General features: G+C 37.6%; 1 protein-coding gene across 1 annotated transcript in view; it reads left to right on the forward strand.

Moving 5' to 3' along the window:
* The first annotated feature begins 6,104 nt into the window (after positions 1 to 6,104).
* Positions 6,105 to 17,360, forward strand: part of Sh2d1a (SH2 domain containing 1A) — a 29,913-nt gene continuing 18,657 nt past the window's right edge. The window contains exon 1 of the mRNA XM_028881633.2: positions 6,105 to 6,393. Coding sequence (XP_028737466.1) covers positions 6,257 to 6,393 — 137 coding nt within the window. The 5' untranslated portion in view covers positions 6,105 to 6,256. The remainder of the gene's footprint in view (positions 6,394 to 17,360) is intronic.

Consider the following 17,360-nt stretch of genomic DNA (forward strand, 5'->3'; position numbering starts at 1 on the left):
GAATTATGCAGGGACGCTCGGCTCGGTCTGGGGGCGGGGGGGACTGGACCTGCCTGGACTGAGTCTACCAGGTCGATCCCGGTCCTCGGGGGAGACCTTGATCTGGAGGAGGTGGGAATGGGGGGTGGGCTGGGGGGAGGGGGAGGGAGGCGAGAGGGGGAGAACAGGGGAATCTGTGGCTATTATGTTGAACTTAATGGTGTTGTAAAATAATATAAAATACCTTGGGGGTAAAAAAAAAAAGAAACATTCATAAGGAAAAAAATGATATCTCACCCGGAAATAAGGGGTGCAGAAAGATAGCTCAATTAGTTACTATCTGAAAGTAAGTAGGCTAATGAGGCAAGAAAATATACAAGAAGATTTATTTGTGAGTAGCTAAGGAATGATGTGTGAGGAGTTGTTTCTGAAAACAAGAATGAGGCAGACCATTTGATAAACATCATGTTAAATGATCATGTTAAAGATGTCAATGACAAAAATGTCATGCCCTTGGAATCAAATCAGATGTCACACTCTGTAGAAGGTTCTCTGTATATAGGGAAGGAAAGAATAATGCTAACCAGATGTTAGGTACTGTGTTTGGATCTATATGCACTAAGAAGAAAATGGCATCAACCCTGTCTCCTAGGGTTTCACAAGCTCATAGCAAAACTCTCTTAAGCATCTGTTAGGTTCCAGGCAAATTGTACAAACTATCTCGTTTATATTCACAGAAAAAGGTAAGCAAAAGTGCCAAAGGCTTGCCTTCATTTGATCTAGAAAAGGAGACTGGTCAATAAAACTTTATCTGTGTAGCAATTTCTTACTTGGATAGAAGAGAACCTAGATTATCTAGTTTCCATTTTTAAAGAATTCTTCTATGGTTGCCCAGGCTGGATCTACATTTCTGGGCTTGATGAATTTTCCAAAATTGCTGGACTACAGTTATATGCCATTGAACCTGTCTAGATCACTTTAGCAACAGATTACTCAAGAGTGCTGTTAGTTTGGATAGATGGGTGGATAACTGGTGATCTAGATTCTGGGTCTGGAAACCTAAACAGCAGACCATCCAACGAGACCTTTCCAAGACATACTGACAAATAAAACCCAGCAGCCCAGGAACATGCTATTTCAGCTAGAATTAGGGTGCTTTGAATTCAAGATGGAGGCAAAATCAGGCAAAGCAGACAAGTAAATATACATAGCAGATGGAATGATAAAGACATTGCCATGTCAAGTAGGTTGTATTCATTCAGAATAAAATTTGAACTAGGTGTAGTACTGCTGTGCTTTGAGAACTCCACCCTCTCCTTTATCATAACTTGTATTAGTTACTTTTGTATTGCTATGACAAAATACTTGACAAACAATTTAAGTCAGGAATAATTTGTCTTATGGTTTCAGAGGACTCAGTGGGACACAGTATCATGGAAAAGGAGAGGGTGTGGAGGAGTAATATACTTTATGAAGACCTGGAATAGGGAGTGAGATGGTGAGGAAAATGGAGAGGTGGAAGAAGAAAGGGGGAGGGAGAGGGTGAGGGAGATAGAATGAAAATATGTGCCTTGGACTTATATGTACCTTTCAGAAGTATATGCCCAATGATTTACTTCCTCCAGGTAGGTCCCACCTCTTAACATTTCTACCCTCTACCAAGATAGTGCCACCAGCTGGGCATCAATCACTCAACACAGGAACCTGAATGTAACTGTCTGTTTGCATCCTTCTGTGACCTATTTGAGGACAGGTACTATGTTTTTCTTCTCTCTAACCAAGTACCAACTATTGTATCTGATATACACTAGAAGGTCATGAGTAGCTGGAAGAATAATATATCTACTCAATAGGTTTAAACAAATACCCACAGCAACCTTGTGTCTGTTTCCCTTGTTGAAGAGGGCATTTAGAAAAAATAGCCTCATAAATAAACTTAGGTACCTGTTAGCGAAAGGAGGTTCTCTCTCTTTCTCTTTCTCGTTCTGAAAGAGTGGTTTTTTTTTTCTTATTTTTGTAAAGGAAGTAAATTTTAGTGCTAAGAGAATGTGTAAACCCACCACATCATAACATGGTCACAGGAGAATTCACACTTCTTAGATAAGCTAGTGGAAGAACAAAGAGAGTTTTGAAAGGTTAGAGAAAAAGATTCTGAAATGTCACATCTGCTCTACAGAACTGACCACCCTTGGCATCATTCTTTTAATCTACCTGGGCTCCAGAATAGCCTGGGGCATTTGGAATGCAGACAATTAGCACCTCAGACAGGGCATCCACATGCAAAATCCTGTCACTTTTCAGAGATCTCAGGAGGTGACAAGTTTAGAAAAGAAGACCCTTTCAACCTTGGCTGACAGTTTTCCTAGCTTTCAATGTTTTTGTGTTTGATTTAAATGGCATCTATATTCAAAAAGTTTTCCCTAAAATATAAAGCTCTCTTTCTCTACTACGATTTTTATTTTGGAGATTATTTTAAAAATAGTAAGAACAAATACTCCTCCTATCGAGACTTCAAGATCTTCCTTCTTTCACAAAAATGAGCTCTGCTTTACTTCAAAGGAGCTTCTATCTCTTTCTTTCTATCTATCTATCTATCTATCTATCTATCTATCTATCTATCTATCTATCATCTATTCGTTATTTATTTATTTTAGGCTTTTATTTAGAGTAATGAACGTTAAGGCTGGAAATGACTAGTTTGGTGGGGGAGGGCGTCCCCTAGCTCAATTCTGTTTGACAGATGGAGAAAATAAGACTTAGACTTAGAGAAAGGAAGCCATTTAGTGGTAAAAGATGGAGTTCAAATCAGACCTCATAATTATTGTACTAACCCTCCTTCCATTTCACACTGTAGTATTTAAGGTGGGCCAAAGGTATGTAAAAGCATTTTGTGCATATGTACATGCATTCGTGTGTGTGTGTGTGTGTGTGTGTGTGTGTGTGTGTGTGTGTGAGAGAGAGAGAGACAGAGACAGAGACAGAGACAGACAGAGACAGAGAGACAAAAACACAGACAGAAAATTTCAGATTGTTTTCTTGACAGCCTTATTTCCAGCCATTTATTTGTTCACTAAAATATATGTACATATATTTAGCACCCACTGTGTGCCAGTCACTGAGGATACAGTGATGAACAAAGTATATAAAATCCTGTTGTTATGGACCTTAAGGTCAAGTGGAAGAGACAGGCAGCAAACAAGCAGATTCTTCTGTTCATAAATGGGGCCCATTACTTAGCTCTTTGTCTCTTGGTGTCTCTATTATCTCCCCTGCTCTGCTGTATGATCTTTGTCTTCCTGTATTGTGGGCACAGGGACAGAGAAGGAAGAAAACTGTTTCAGTTCCTCTGTTCTCTACACTTCAAGCTCTGCATGAAGTTTGAATTTGCCAAAGTCAGGTTTAGTGTGTGTGTAGCAGCCGAGTGAAGATGTCAGTATTTTTCATCAACACTGTACTGGTGGGCTGGCTCACCTGTCAGCTTGCTTGTGAGATGACAATAAGGTACTGGATGTGAGAGTTGTACTATTACCTTATAATTTAACTGTTCTTTTTTTTGATACGATTTTAGTTGTGCTGAACCCCACTGTACCTGGCTGCTTTGACAAGTGTGCTATTTTAGCAATGCAGAATAAACCAGAAAGAAAAGAATGCACGGTATGCTTGTGCTGTCAGATCCAGGTTGCTCTCTTCCTAAGTTTGCAGATGATTTGTTCAGAGTTGTGCAGAGACTGAAAAAAAAAGTTAAGTTTTGTTTTTAACCTATGTAACTCTGAATGTTCCAGAAGTTACATGATAGATGGGGTGCTGTCCATATGACCCAATAAAAGAGGATGCCCTTCCTTTTCTTTTCATGTTTGAAATGTCATCATTGTAATTAATTTCTAACGTATTAGCTTTTTTGAAATACAGAGTCCTAGTTAGGTGAACTTCTGAAGTCCTGAACATTGAGGTAGGCATTTATGTATCAGATCAATTTTAATTTCTTCCTTAAGCAAAACCATGGGAAAAATTAGGAGTTGGTAAAAAACACATGAGGTAGGAAGATAATGAGATGATCTTGACCTAGTCCCTAGAGCTATTCTTAAAAATGACTGTAGGAAATGTGGCTTTATATTTTAGATACAAAGTTTGGGCACTGCTTTTCAATAAAGAAAGAAAGTTGTTACTGTCTACCACCAAAGACTTAGAGAATTGTTCAGAAGCCCAGGAGGTAGAGAGCAAATCTTTACCTTGGTGCAGGATAGCTCTATGCACCCAATTCATCGAGCATTTAATATCATTTTCCTTAATGAGATTCTTTCTACCCATGTCATGTTCACAAGGTACTGAGTGTTGAAGCTGTGGAAGAAATACAGCAGACTGTATAGCTTTAGCTGTTTCCACTCCAATTTAAAAAGCATCATGCATTATCTAAAGATATGGATGAGACTCTTCAGCTTGAGGCATTAAATGGTATTATTTGGGAGGAAACAGGAGAAAGCTTTTGGGAAACATTACTTAGCATATATTGAAATAGAGTCATCACTTGATTACAAAGAATGAAAGTGGAGAGGGATTAAAAAATTAATGACAGTTTAGCATCAGTTGTAGACAAAAAGTTCACTACAGCAACAGAGACTAGAAGTTACAATATCAACACTGGCACAAGAATATAAAATGGGTTTTATATCCAAAAATAACTTGGGCCTAGCCCATATACCAAAGGGCAAATAGAAGTTCACATGCACCACCAATGGGCGTGCCAAACTGGACAGAAAAAGGGTACAAGTCTGTAGTCCTATTCAAAGAACTACAGGCAACCGAGTAAAGCTGGAAGAGGAGGAACTGGTTTCTCCCAGAGAAGAGTACACTAATTGGTTGTCTAGTGCCAAATGGCCAGCCCTGAAAACGTACATACAAATAGCATTATACAAATTCAACAAGTTGTAATTAGGAATTATAGGTATATACGTATACGCATGCAATAAAATATGTTAGGGGAGCAGGGAGCGGTATTTGGGAGGGTTTCAAAGATGAAATGGGAAGGAAGAAATGTTGTAATTATAATCTCAAGAATTAAAAAAAAAAAAAAAACTAAGAAGCACCAGTAAAAAGATGTGCTCTTCTTCTTCTTCTTTTTTTTTTTTTTTTTTTTTTTTTTTTGGTTTTTCGAGACAGGGTTTCTCTGTTTAGCTTTGTGCCTTTCCTGGGACTCACTTGATAGCCCAGGCTGGCCTCAAACTCACAGAGATCCGCCTGGCTCTGCCTCCCGAGTGCTGGGATTAAAGGCGTGCGCCACCACCGCTCGGCTAGATGTGCTCTTCTTAAACCCTTCAGTTAGAATATTTTTAAGCACAATTATGTTTTTTGTGACTAATTTGATACTTTTGGATCATGTACAAAATATTAAGTTAAAAATTAATATTTGCAGCCGGGCGGTGGTGGCGCACGCCTTAATCCAGCACTCGGGAGCGAGAAGGCGGATCTCTGTGTTCGAGCCAGCCTGGCTACAAGTGATTCCAGAAAGCGCAAAGCTACACGGAGAAACCTGTCTCGAAAAACAAAAAAAAAAAAAAAAAAAAAAAAAAAAATATTTGCTTGAGCCTATGCTTGTTCAAAGATTAGGCATACAGCTTCACCTGTGAGGCTCTGATTCCATCATCAGCATTGAAGAAGAGAAAGCTTGTTCAGGAAGATCTAGTCCCAAAGTCCATAGTTCTCGAATACTTGGTGATGCTGTGGAAGTCTCATGACTGAGTTCTTCCATAATTTTGTAGTTCCAGTGCTTTGACGCATTTGTTTTGTCTGTTTCTGCCCCTCATGATGACATGGGCCTCTTGCCGCTATCTCCAATTCTTTTGTATACTAGTTAAACCCAGTCATCGCTGATGGCTCTGCAGGTTGCAGGGACTACACAGGCACAAAAGCATTATCAAATTTCTCATCTTTGTGCAAGGTCTGTCTGCATTGCTAGCACAGCTCAAATATTACAAGTGTTCACCTTTCCAATGTTCCCCCTCCCCCACCAGGAACCCTCTGTTGGAGAGCAGGTGATCAAACCCCATGACAAGTTTGAAGCTGCTAAACTGCTGAGCTGGCCTTAATTGAAGTGTGAGAAGAGGTTTAAAGGCAGGTAGACAACATCCTGTTGTTGGGGCGCTCATCTCTTTTTTTTCATACTAACTGCCCTGGGAGTCAGGTGGCTGATTGTGACTGGTAGCCACCGTAGTAGCAAAAGCAGAAGCAACATTTCCCGTTTACCATCTTCCTTCTGGGCCCATTCAAGAGTTCACCAGGCATGGATGCAGTGACTGTGTACCATGGCAAAATCAGCAGGGAGACCGGGGAGAAGCTCTTGCTCGCTACCGGGCTGGATGGAAGCTATCTGCTAAGAGACAGCGAGAGTGTTCCTGGCGTGTACTGCCTGTGTGTTTTGTGAGTACATTGTGGTAGTGGGAGCTTGGTAGCACATGTGTCCTGACCTTGCTGGGGAGGCCTGGAAGGAAGGGCTGGAGCTTACAGCTTTTAGTAAAGGTTGTCAGAGACACAAGCAGCAGGAGTTCTCTTCATCTCTTATGCCTAGTCCCAAGGCTTCCCCAGAGTCAGCCCAGGGCTGTTGTGGTTAGTACTTGGGTATAGGTTGCTCATTGGGGATTTAATCTACTGGGGCTCTCCATTGCATTTGTGGCAGCCTCTATTGTACTAGAGTGAGGATTTTCTGGAGCTGCTGAGTTATCTTCCTTTATAAGAGAGGCCAGGAGATAAAAAAATGTGGGATGTCTGATAAAAGATCGGGCTGACAATGGTTTTAAAGAATACCGAAAGAAAACACCATTGTAATGATTCCATTTGCTCTTTGCCTAGACTGTTGCCAGCTTCTTGCTCCATTTTGAACTAGGTGCAGCTGCATCTCGGCTCCCTGCCTTCCAGGCCAAGTAGATATGAGATCAAGTCCTACCATAGTCAGACTCTAAGCTTGTAATCTCAGCAAATCAATATCTTAGCCCTTGAGTTTTCTCATGTATTAAATGGGATTCATATTCCAAGGGACTGTGAAGATTAAATACCTCCATGCTTTTAAAAACAAATGAGCACTGGGCTTGACACGGAGCAAATGTTCAGTAAGCTATTGACTTCAGTTTATTGTTATTCTCTTTTTGGACAATTTGTTTCAGTACTCATGGAGACATTTCTACAGAAGTACCTAGTTCAAGAATTACCGTAAGCAGGATTAAAAAAAAAAAAAAAACACCTCACAAACTCATCACTCTAGCACAGTAGAGCCCACATAAAAACAAAACAAAGAAAAATGCTTTGTGGTGAGTTCTGGACATGATGATACACTACAAAAATTTGAAGTACTTTCTGGGTCAGAAAATAAAGATTAAATTGAGGATGGTGAGGGAGGACTGTCATTGTACATTGATTTTTAAAAATGGCAAGCCTTATTTGTGGCAGTTTTCAGATCATGATAAATACATTTATCATAAGTGCTTAAAGTTAAATATATGGAAAAATAATTTTTCAGTGTTGGAGACAGCACCCAGGATTTTGTATATGCTCAAAAATGGCTTTTCCACTGAACTAGACATCTAACCCTGGGCTTGGACCTTTAAGTTCCCAAGTGGAACCCCAGGAAGCGTAAGGAAAGTCAATGAGGATCCTTAGGCTTTTTTTTTCTTGTCAAAAGATGGAGGAAGGTAAGTGAAATGAGCTGCTTTGGGTTAGTTAGTAGTGGGTTAAGTAGCGTGCTCCTTAACCTAAAGGGGAAAATGAAGGTTCAAATGAAGCCTGTATAGGGGAGAGAGAGCCGCAGACAGTATACCTAAGACTTCTACTTCGTTCCTGCAGGTTACCATACCTGCTCCCCACTTAGAATTTTATACCTTCTGTTCAATATACATCCCTTGATCATTCTAACAAATGTAAGGGACCTTTCTGTGTTGTTATTCAAGGAGCTTTAAACTTTCTATTAGCTTGTTTACTTATACATGGGTTCTACCACAAATATATCTTCATGAAGGAACAAATATTGTCTCTAGGACCAGAAAATTATCCTGGTACATACTAGGCACTCAGCAAACAATTTGAAATTAAATGAATGAACTGTTAAGGCATATTGTACTCTTTACTACAAAGAGCCTTGGGCTGACAAGAGGCCAGGGTATGGACTCTAGGGAGTCACTCAAATTCTCTGGGGACTTCATCTTCCATATATGAAAAACAAAAATATGTTTTTTTAAAATTTTTTAAAAAAGTTTGCTCTAAGTAAAATCTTGAAGAGAGGAATCCTTAGTTTTTTAGGCAGATGGTCAGAACCATGCAAGGAAATTCTCATAATTTTAGTTGTCACTAAAGGTGAATGCTGCATGAATGTAAGGTTTTTGTTGTTGTTGACTAATTTCTCCATGAAAAGAGACAAGTAGAGAATTCTTCTCCTGTCATATGGGTTTTTGGAGTTATGACCAGATTACTGTGAGGGGAAAAGACAAGATGCTTTGCCTTTGATCAATTCTTCAATTATTGTGGAGCTGAGTGTCCCTTTAGATACACATAAACATTTCATTCTCTCTTACTGGAACTACGTGGTACTTGCAAAACGTTATTTTGGAACAAACGATACACTGTTAATTCAAAATACTGATTTGTATGATACAGAGTAGAAAGAAATAGAATCATATATGCATGAACAAACATATAATAATTGTAGTTTACTCAGTGCTACTTTATTATATCTATTATTTATTCCCAATAACCAAGAAGGTTTGCTTGAACTTCAGTTTATTTTTATTGCATGCTTCAAATTGTACTTTCAGACAATACATTCCTCTTTCCCAAAGTAAATCCCAGTTGTGGCTCTGAGACAGGACCTTTTCTCCTGTTAGGTTTTAGGAAATAGAATGTTTCAAACATTGTAAAAGTTTTCCACTTATAGAGTCGTTGCTCTTCATTTATAATATGAAGATTATCTTCCAATTATTTTCTCTAAATAAAATTAGAATTAAAACAATCTGTAAAAATAGTCTTTTACACTTATTTGTGATATAAAATTTTAAAACATAGATAATTGAATCAAAGGAAAAATCATCTATAATCTTATGACTTAAAGGCAACTACTATCAAGTAAAAATTCTTTTATATTTTAATAAGATGTATTCATTTTGAATATATACATCTTTTATTAAATTTTGCTGTAATTTCCGTGTAGTATGAAATAAAAGCTGATCCATATATAGTATTTTCACTAATAAATTCAAGACATTATTTTTTAAGGGCTGTATTTTCATTCAGCTAAGTTGTAAATGAACCATATTTTTCTTGACCAATCTCTCATTTTATTTCTTATTAACTAATTTTGTTTTTTTGACAGTTTCATACATTTACACCAGCCTTGACACCTGAATCATTCAATAGTTTTAAATTATAAATTCTATATATAAATGATTACCATAAATGTGTATTCTAGCTTATGTGTATAATTGTCCTTTGCAATGAGTATTCTTGTTAAAAACAATTTTCTTTGAAATTTGATGTCTAATTTTTATTATATTTGCACTCGTTTTTATACTTTAGATTTTATTAATGGCGCTGAGTGTTTTTGATGTGGTTGTTAAACTACTTTTCCCTATATATGAACTGATTATTTGCATACTTCTATGATTTAGATATTACTGCTTTTCATACATGCATACACATACATGCACAAATACGTTATGTTGCAGATGTCCTTTCTCAGTTTGATGTTTGCTATTTCATATTTTTAGTACTGAAATGTACCACTCAGCTTCTTCATGTTTGATTTCTCTCTTTGCTTCCCAGCTTAGAAAATCTTTTCTCCTCCAGAGACACATAAAATTTCACTGTTTTGTTTTAAATATGTGGTTTTATTAATTTTTATTCTATCCTTTCATTTCATTTGAGTTTTATGTGCATAAAAGATGTAATTTGATTTGTTTCCAGGTGGTTATCAGTTGTCCAACATAGTTTACTAAACTGAATTTCCATTCTTCATTTGTTAGGCTACTTTACCAAGTACTAAAGAACTGACTATTTATAATCTTGCTATTGTTTCTGGACTATTTGTTTCAGTTGATCTATTTGTGCTTATCTTAATCAAATCAGTATACGATTATTTCCAAACATATTAGAAAGTTATTAGGTAGTTTCATCTACTGGTTATCTATGATGAAATATAAAATAATTCTGTTAAATTGGATTAAATTAGTATCAGTAATAAATTAAGGAGAAATTGTCGTCTTTAAAGAATTTACTCTTTTCAAAGATATGGTATAAGATTTTATTCTCTTCCATTTTCAAGGCATCTCAAGTTTTTTTCATTGAAGTACATATTATAACCTCACAATTTTTAATTTTCACTCTAATATAGAGAGGTACTAGATAATACCTCATCATCCCCTGGGATTGCCTCATAAGAGGAAAACTAATTAAAATATTTTAAAAATAAGTTTGAAAAATAGCACATTTCCACAATTACATAGCTGACTTTATACTTCTCTGTTGAAAGATTTGGAAGAAGAAACACATTTATAGTTCTTTAGTCTCACAGACACATACTGATGTAATTTTTCACATATGTCTTTTGATGAAAGAGTTATCTTTTTGTCCTTTTTCAAGGGGTGAAACTGATGATTACTTTTCTCCTCTGGTAGTGTGCATATTCCCTTCCAGCACTATGAGCTAGCCCATAGAGATGAAGCTTCCAGGTTTGTACCAGCTTGACTTCTCCATGTTTTATGCTTCAAGTATGTGGTGTTGTCAGTAATAGGGTCTTACTGTTAAGTTCTGAAGGGTAGCCAAGAGCATTGTCACTAGCCTGTAATGTCTGGTGGTCTATGGGAGCTCACTAGCCAACAACTCAAAAAGACACAATTCATTCCTAATATTAGGCATTTCATTTGGTAATATATGACGTCTAGTTATTGCCCTGTTATAGAGTAACTCCATTTTAACTCTTTTTATATATGTGTATAGGTATATATTTTAAGAATTATCTACATTAGTAGGTTTACACATGACTTTTTTGAGTGGTCCTTAGTGTTATTTATCCCTTCTTGTCTTCTACTCTGCCTTCCCACCGTTACTTGAATTTAACCTTTCCTGTTCCAGTATTCCCTTTTGATTATTTATACCTGTGTCTCTTCCCTTGAAAGTTGCTACCCATGGTCTTTTAGTAATTCCCCGACCTGTATGGGTATTCCAAATGAAACACACATATCTCAAGATTCAAAGCTAACAATCACAAATGGGAGAAAACTTGTGATGTTTGTCTTTCTGGGTCTGGGTTAGCTCACTCAGAATGGCTATATCCAGCTCCATCTATTTAGCTGCAAATTTCATTTTTATCAATAGCTGAATATCATTCCATTGGTAAACATATCACACTTTTATTATCCATTCATCAGTTGATGGATGTCTAGGCTCTTTCTGTTTTCTAGCTCTTGTGAATAGAGCAGAAATGAAAATTGATGAGTAAATATCTCTAATAGTAGATACGGAGTCCTTTGGACTAGAAATAAAGTGCCCGCCACACAACTGTGTTCAAGAAATAGAGGAGATATTGTACAATAAAATTCTAGCTTATTGGTTGTAATAGCAGGGAACAGTGTGGCAAAGAAGAGTATGGCAATAAATTTAAGATTATAAAATTGAATGAGAAACCATACTTAGGTTTACATAATTTTAGATTTCTCATTCATTTACTTATTTATTTGTGTGTGTGTGTGTGTGTGTGTGTGTGTATGTGTGTGTGTGTGTTATGTTTGCGTGTGAGTACATGCATGCTACAGCGTAAGTCAGAGGACAGCTTGCTGAAGATGATGCTCTCCTTATAGCATCTGGGTCTTAGGCTTTGCAGCAAGCGTCTTTACACACTGAGCCATATTGCTCACCCAGATATCTGCTTTTGAGATTCTACTGGGTGTGTCATATCTTCATAATAACTTGGGCCACTAAAATGATTTTGGATTTTCCATGTAGAATTTACTAATAGGGCAGTGAGCCCAAAAGCCATCCGAGTAATATTTGTTACACATCAACTACAAAATGGGCAGTTCACAGACAAATATGTTAAAATTTGACTCTGGTTAACAATGTAAAATTGAAGCTTCAAGATTAGTTTGCAGCTGCCATTTAGTCTGAACATAGAGGAAGTCTGTGTTAACCTGTAAACCCACTCCCTCCTTGCCCCTCCCTTGCCCCCTCTTGACTCTCCTCAGCTATTTTCCCTTCAGCTACCTCTCCTATCCTCTCCTTCAGCAGACACTTCTAGCCCTGGGTCCTAACAGACTCATCCCTTTTGTTAAGAATTATACTTTAAGCCGGGCGTTGGTGGTGCACGCCTTTAATCCCAGCACTCGGGAGGCAGAGCCAGGCGGATCTCTGTGAGTTCGAGGCCAGCCTGGGATACCAAGTGAGTTCCAGGAAAGGCGCAAAGCTACACAGAGAAACCCTGTCTCGAAAAAACCAAAAAAAAAAATTATACTTTAAGATCGAACTGTTAATTCATTTCCACTAATCTCAGAAATGCACCACACAATGGGGATTAAGAGTGAATATCTTCTTGCAAGACCCTCTGAGTACACAGTCAACTCTGCCTCTTATCTAGTAATTTTACATTGGTCAAGTTTCTGAAACTTTCTTTTGCCCTGGGTTAACAATGGTGATGGTGGTAAGAATAGGATCATCACATAGCTACCATCATTATCATTAGTCTTGGTACTGAATGACTTTAGATTGTATTGGAAATTTATATCCACTCCAAAAGAATGAAGTTTGGACAACAGAAAGTTCCAAAACCTCTTGAAGGAAAACAAAGGTTTAATAATGAAGACTTTTTATACATAGGACAGTTACTACAGATAGAAAATATTTGTTAAAAATGTAGCTACAGCAGGCATGATGACTCCTGCTTACAACCCCAGCACTTGGGAGGTGAGTCAGGAGGATCACCATGAGTTTGAGGTCAGTCTGGCCCGTACAATGAGTTCCAGATCAGCCTGAAAAAAGTATCAATGGCCCTCAAAATCTGTTGCATAATTGTGTTTTAAATGCTATGTAGAGCATTATGCTTACAGTTTTTCTTTTGAGAAGTCTTTTAATTGGCATAAAGAAAGTTAATGTGGTTTTGTTGATTTGAAGCGAAGTTCTGTCCACCACACATACCCATCAAGAAAAGAAAAAAAAATAAGCTGAGTGGCTTTGTACTTGCCCATTGCTAGTCTGAACCCCTTTTAAAGGCTTAGGGTACAGTGGCTGGAGAGATGGTTCAGTGGTTAAGAGCACTGGCTGCTCTTCCAGAGGACCCGGGTTCAATTCCCAGCATTCAGATGGCAGCACAGCAACAGTGTGTATCTCCAGTTCCAGGGGACCCGACACCCTCACACAGACATACATGCAGGCAAAACACCAGCGCACATAAAATTAAAAAAAATTCTAGAGGCATAGAGGACAGCTTTAGATGAAGTAAAGACAAATTTTAGTATCAGCAATGACTAAAAACACGCTTTGTGTGTGTTACTTATGAAAAGAAATTAACAGCAACAATTTAAAACACTCCTCTGTTTTAAATTCTAAATGCTGAGCTTGTCATCAATTCCAAAAAGCATCTCAATTGGAGAAAGAAGTGAAAATTGATCTGTTTCGCTGGGGGGGTGGTGGCGCACACCTTTAATCCCGGGAGGCAGAGCCAGGCGGATCTCTGTGAGTTCGAGGCCAGCCTGGTCTACAGAGTGAATTCTAGGAAAGGCTCCAAAGCTACACAGAGAAACCCTGTCTCAAAAAAAGGAAATTGATCCATTTCTTGATTTGTCTATATTCATAGAGGACGTCAGAAGCGTGTAGCAACTTTTAAAAATGAATTACGTTTTTTCCCTTTCTTTGTGATTTACAAAGCTGCAACATTCTCTGCTTCTGTGAAGTCAATATTTTCAAATTCTACATGTGAGATCTTGCATTATTTGTCTTTTTTGTGCCCAGGTTATTTCACGCAACATAATGTTTGGCCTCCAGGTTCATTGCTGTCGGCAAAAATAGATACCAACATTTTTATTAAGGTTGAATTGTATTCCATTGTATTATATTTCAGATTTTGTTTTTTTCAATCATTTATAATTAATGAATATCATAATTAGTGCACAATGATGGGTTTGTTATGATGTTTTCTTACATATATAGTATATTTTGATCGTATTTCCCCCATCACCCTTTCTTGTCTCCTCTCCTTCTAGTCTCCTTCCTTTCCTCAACTAGTTTATTTTCTATTTCCATGTTTGTTTGGTTTAAAATCTAGATTCCTCATAGAAGGGACAGAGCCTGGGGGGTGTAGATCACATTTTCTTCATCCATTCTTGCCCTCTAATGTTGATTCCTCATCCTTTACACTACAAATAGTGTACAAATAGTGCTGCTACATTGAACATTAGAGAGCAGCCTCTTGGTTTCATACGAGTTCATTTCGATATACACCCAGTCATCCTACTGCTGAGTCATGCAATACTTTTTTATTCTTACTTTTTGAGGAACCTCCTTCCTGTTTTCCATAATCACTCTACTAATTTACATGCCCACCAAGAGTGTACAAGTGTTCTCACAATACTTATCTTTCATCATTTTAGTAAGAGCTACTTGAACAGGTGTGATTTCAATTTCCATTTCTCCAATGATTAATGATGTTGAAAAAGTTTTTCATACATTTGTTGGCCATTTTGTATGTATTATTTTTGTAAAAAATCTGTTCACATCCTTTGCCAATTTTCAATCAATTTATTTTCTTACTGAGTTTTTTCAAATCTTAGGTATTCTTGGTACCAATACTTATTAGGTTGAAGGTTTGCAGTTGCTTTTCCCATTCAGCAGGTATGCTCCTAACTCTATTGATTATTTCCCTGTCTGTGAAGAATTGTTTTATTTTGGTGTAATTTTTATTTTTGCTTTTTTTTTTGAGACAGGGTTTCTCTGAGTAGCCCTGGCTGTCCTGGAACTCACACTGCAGACCAGGTTGGCCTCGAACTCAGAGATCTGCCTGCCTCTGCCTCCTGAGTGCTGGGATTAAAGTACCATCACTGCCTGGCTTATTTCTACTTTAATCATATAAATTTTTGAGGATATATGTAAAATCTATTCCCTTATTTTGAGTAATTGTTACTTGTTTGGGGGTAGTTAGCTTAATTTTACTTTACTTTTTCTTTTGACTTATTTGCCTGGAGTGCATGAAGATAAATGAGATTATTTGGTAAAAGATATGGACACTTTTTCCTATAGCAGTGATTTTCTACAGACAGAGCATATATATTCCTTTTACAAAAAGCATATTCCATGGCTAGGGAGCCGCCTCATTGGTTAAAAGCAATGCTGCTCTTCCCGAGGATCTGAGTTTGGTTACCAGTACCCATATCAGGTGGCTCACAAATGTTGGGACCTTAAGAATGCAATTTGAGTTGTTCTGCTCTAGGGTTTTCCCACCCATGGCACATTCTTATGAGAGTCATCTGCAGAGGATCACTGATTATTAGTAAGTTCTATGACTGAAAAGCAGATCACATAGTTGATTCATTTGAGAAGAGACAAAGTTTGTTCATTCAGAATTCAAGGACTTGGGGTGGGGGAGATTGTTAATATTAGATACCTTAATCATGAGAAAATGGATGTGCCATTGACACCAGCTTGTTTGGAGACTGAAGAAGGTAAGAGCTTTTGAAGTGGTACTCAGGTTCCTGCTGCTTAACCGAAAGTGAGATAAGATCACATTCGTTAGGAAACAATTTTCAAAACATACTCATTTATTTTGACTAAATGAAGCTGAATGATGGTAAGGAGATATATCCATTGTATATTCTGAAGTCCATTGTCTAGATTCTGGAAAACAGGTTGCTTACCATTTTGCTTAATCTATTGAGATTTGTTTTTTTATTTTTGTGTGTACATATGTATATGTGTGTATGTGTTTGTGAATAATTGCTTACAGGTATGTGGGCACCTGTGTAGAAGCTAGAGGACAATTTCTGGTGCCATTCCTCAGGAGTTGCCCATCTTGACTTTTTGAGACAGGGATTCTCACTTTTCTGGAGTTCACCAATCTGAGTAGGCTAGCTGGCCAGTGAGCCTATGTCTGCCTCTCCAATGCTGGGACTACAAGTGCATGACATCATGCGGGGTTTGATGGGATTGAACTCGGGTCTTCCTGCCTGCAGGCAAGCACTTTGCCAAGTGAGTTATCTCCCAGCTCTATTGTTGAGATTTGAAACACTGTTATTTCCACACCACCCTTAAATTGACTGTGAATCATTCTTATTAATTGCTTTCCAGAGGGAAAAATAGAACTCAGGGCCCTCCTCCATCTCCATTTTGCTGGGTGGCTTCAAGAAAGTCTCTTAAAGCCCATGTTTCAAGTTCCCATGGTGAAACACAGAAATCAAAGTTCTTGTCTTGTTCCCTGTAGAGCACTTACTGAAATTAGTGTGCTTTAAGGTAGATTTAAATTACTTAAAAATAAGATCTTAAGAGTGAAGTATGTATATTATATTTTTATTATGTGTAAGCACATTGTAAGCTATTTTTATATATGAATCAAATATTCTGGAAAAGCTACATTACAAAAATAAAACATTTGTTTTGTGATCTTACCAACATTTAAATTGACCTTTTGTTCAATTTCCCAAGTCAAATGAACCCGATTAGAGTGTTTTAAATGTCTTTTGTAGTTCATTAGGTAATTAGTACTGATGGGTATTGATTAAAGGTGTAACAATTTAATTCAAATATTTAAAGACTTTTTAATTCTAAAGGGACTTAATGCCAAATGTGGCCAATGAACTAAGCATAGCCCTCTCCTTGTAAGAATTTAGTATCATCAGCTCTTTTAAGTTTAAATGTAGTGATTTAAACAGACTTTAGTATGTTTCCTAATCAAGGATTCCTATTGACCTAATCCTGTGCCTAAGAACAGCAACAGTAAATATAGTAAATGAGACTATGATGATTTATTTATATCCAAATTCAAAATTTGTTTGAAAATTCAGCATAAAATTACCTTATGTTGCATGAATCCTAATTGGTCTTAATAAAAACCTGGAGCCAGATATCAGAGTGAAAGTTGAAAGATCAGAGAAGCAGAGCAAGCCACAGCTTACCTCATAGCTCACCGACTCCTCACTCTGAAAAAGTGAGAGTTTCTGTCTCCTCCCAACTTATGTTCCTCTCTCTGCCCAGCCATATCACTTCCTGTCTCAACCTTCCTAGTGCTGGGATTAAAGGTGTGTGATCCCAAGTGCTGGAATTAAAGGTGTGTGCCACCACTGCCTGGCTCTGTTTCTCTTTTAGACTGAATTAATCTTATGTAGCCCAGGGCGGCCTTGAACTCACTGAAATCCAGATGGACCTCTGCC

This window comes from Peromyscus leucopus, chromosome X, assembly GCF_004664715.2.
Source record: "Peromyscus leucopus breed LL Stock chromosome X, UCI_PerLeu_2.1, whole genome shotgun sequence".
NCBI classification, from domain to species: Eukaryota; Metazoa; Chordata; class Mammalia; order Rodentia; family Cricetidae; genus Peromyscus; species Peromyscus leucopus.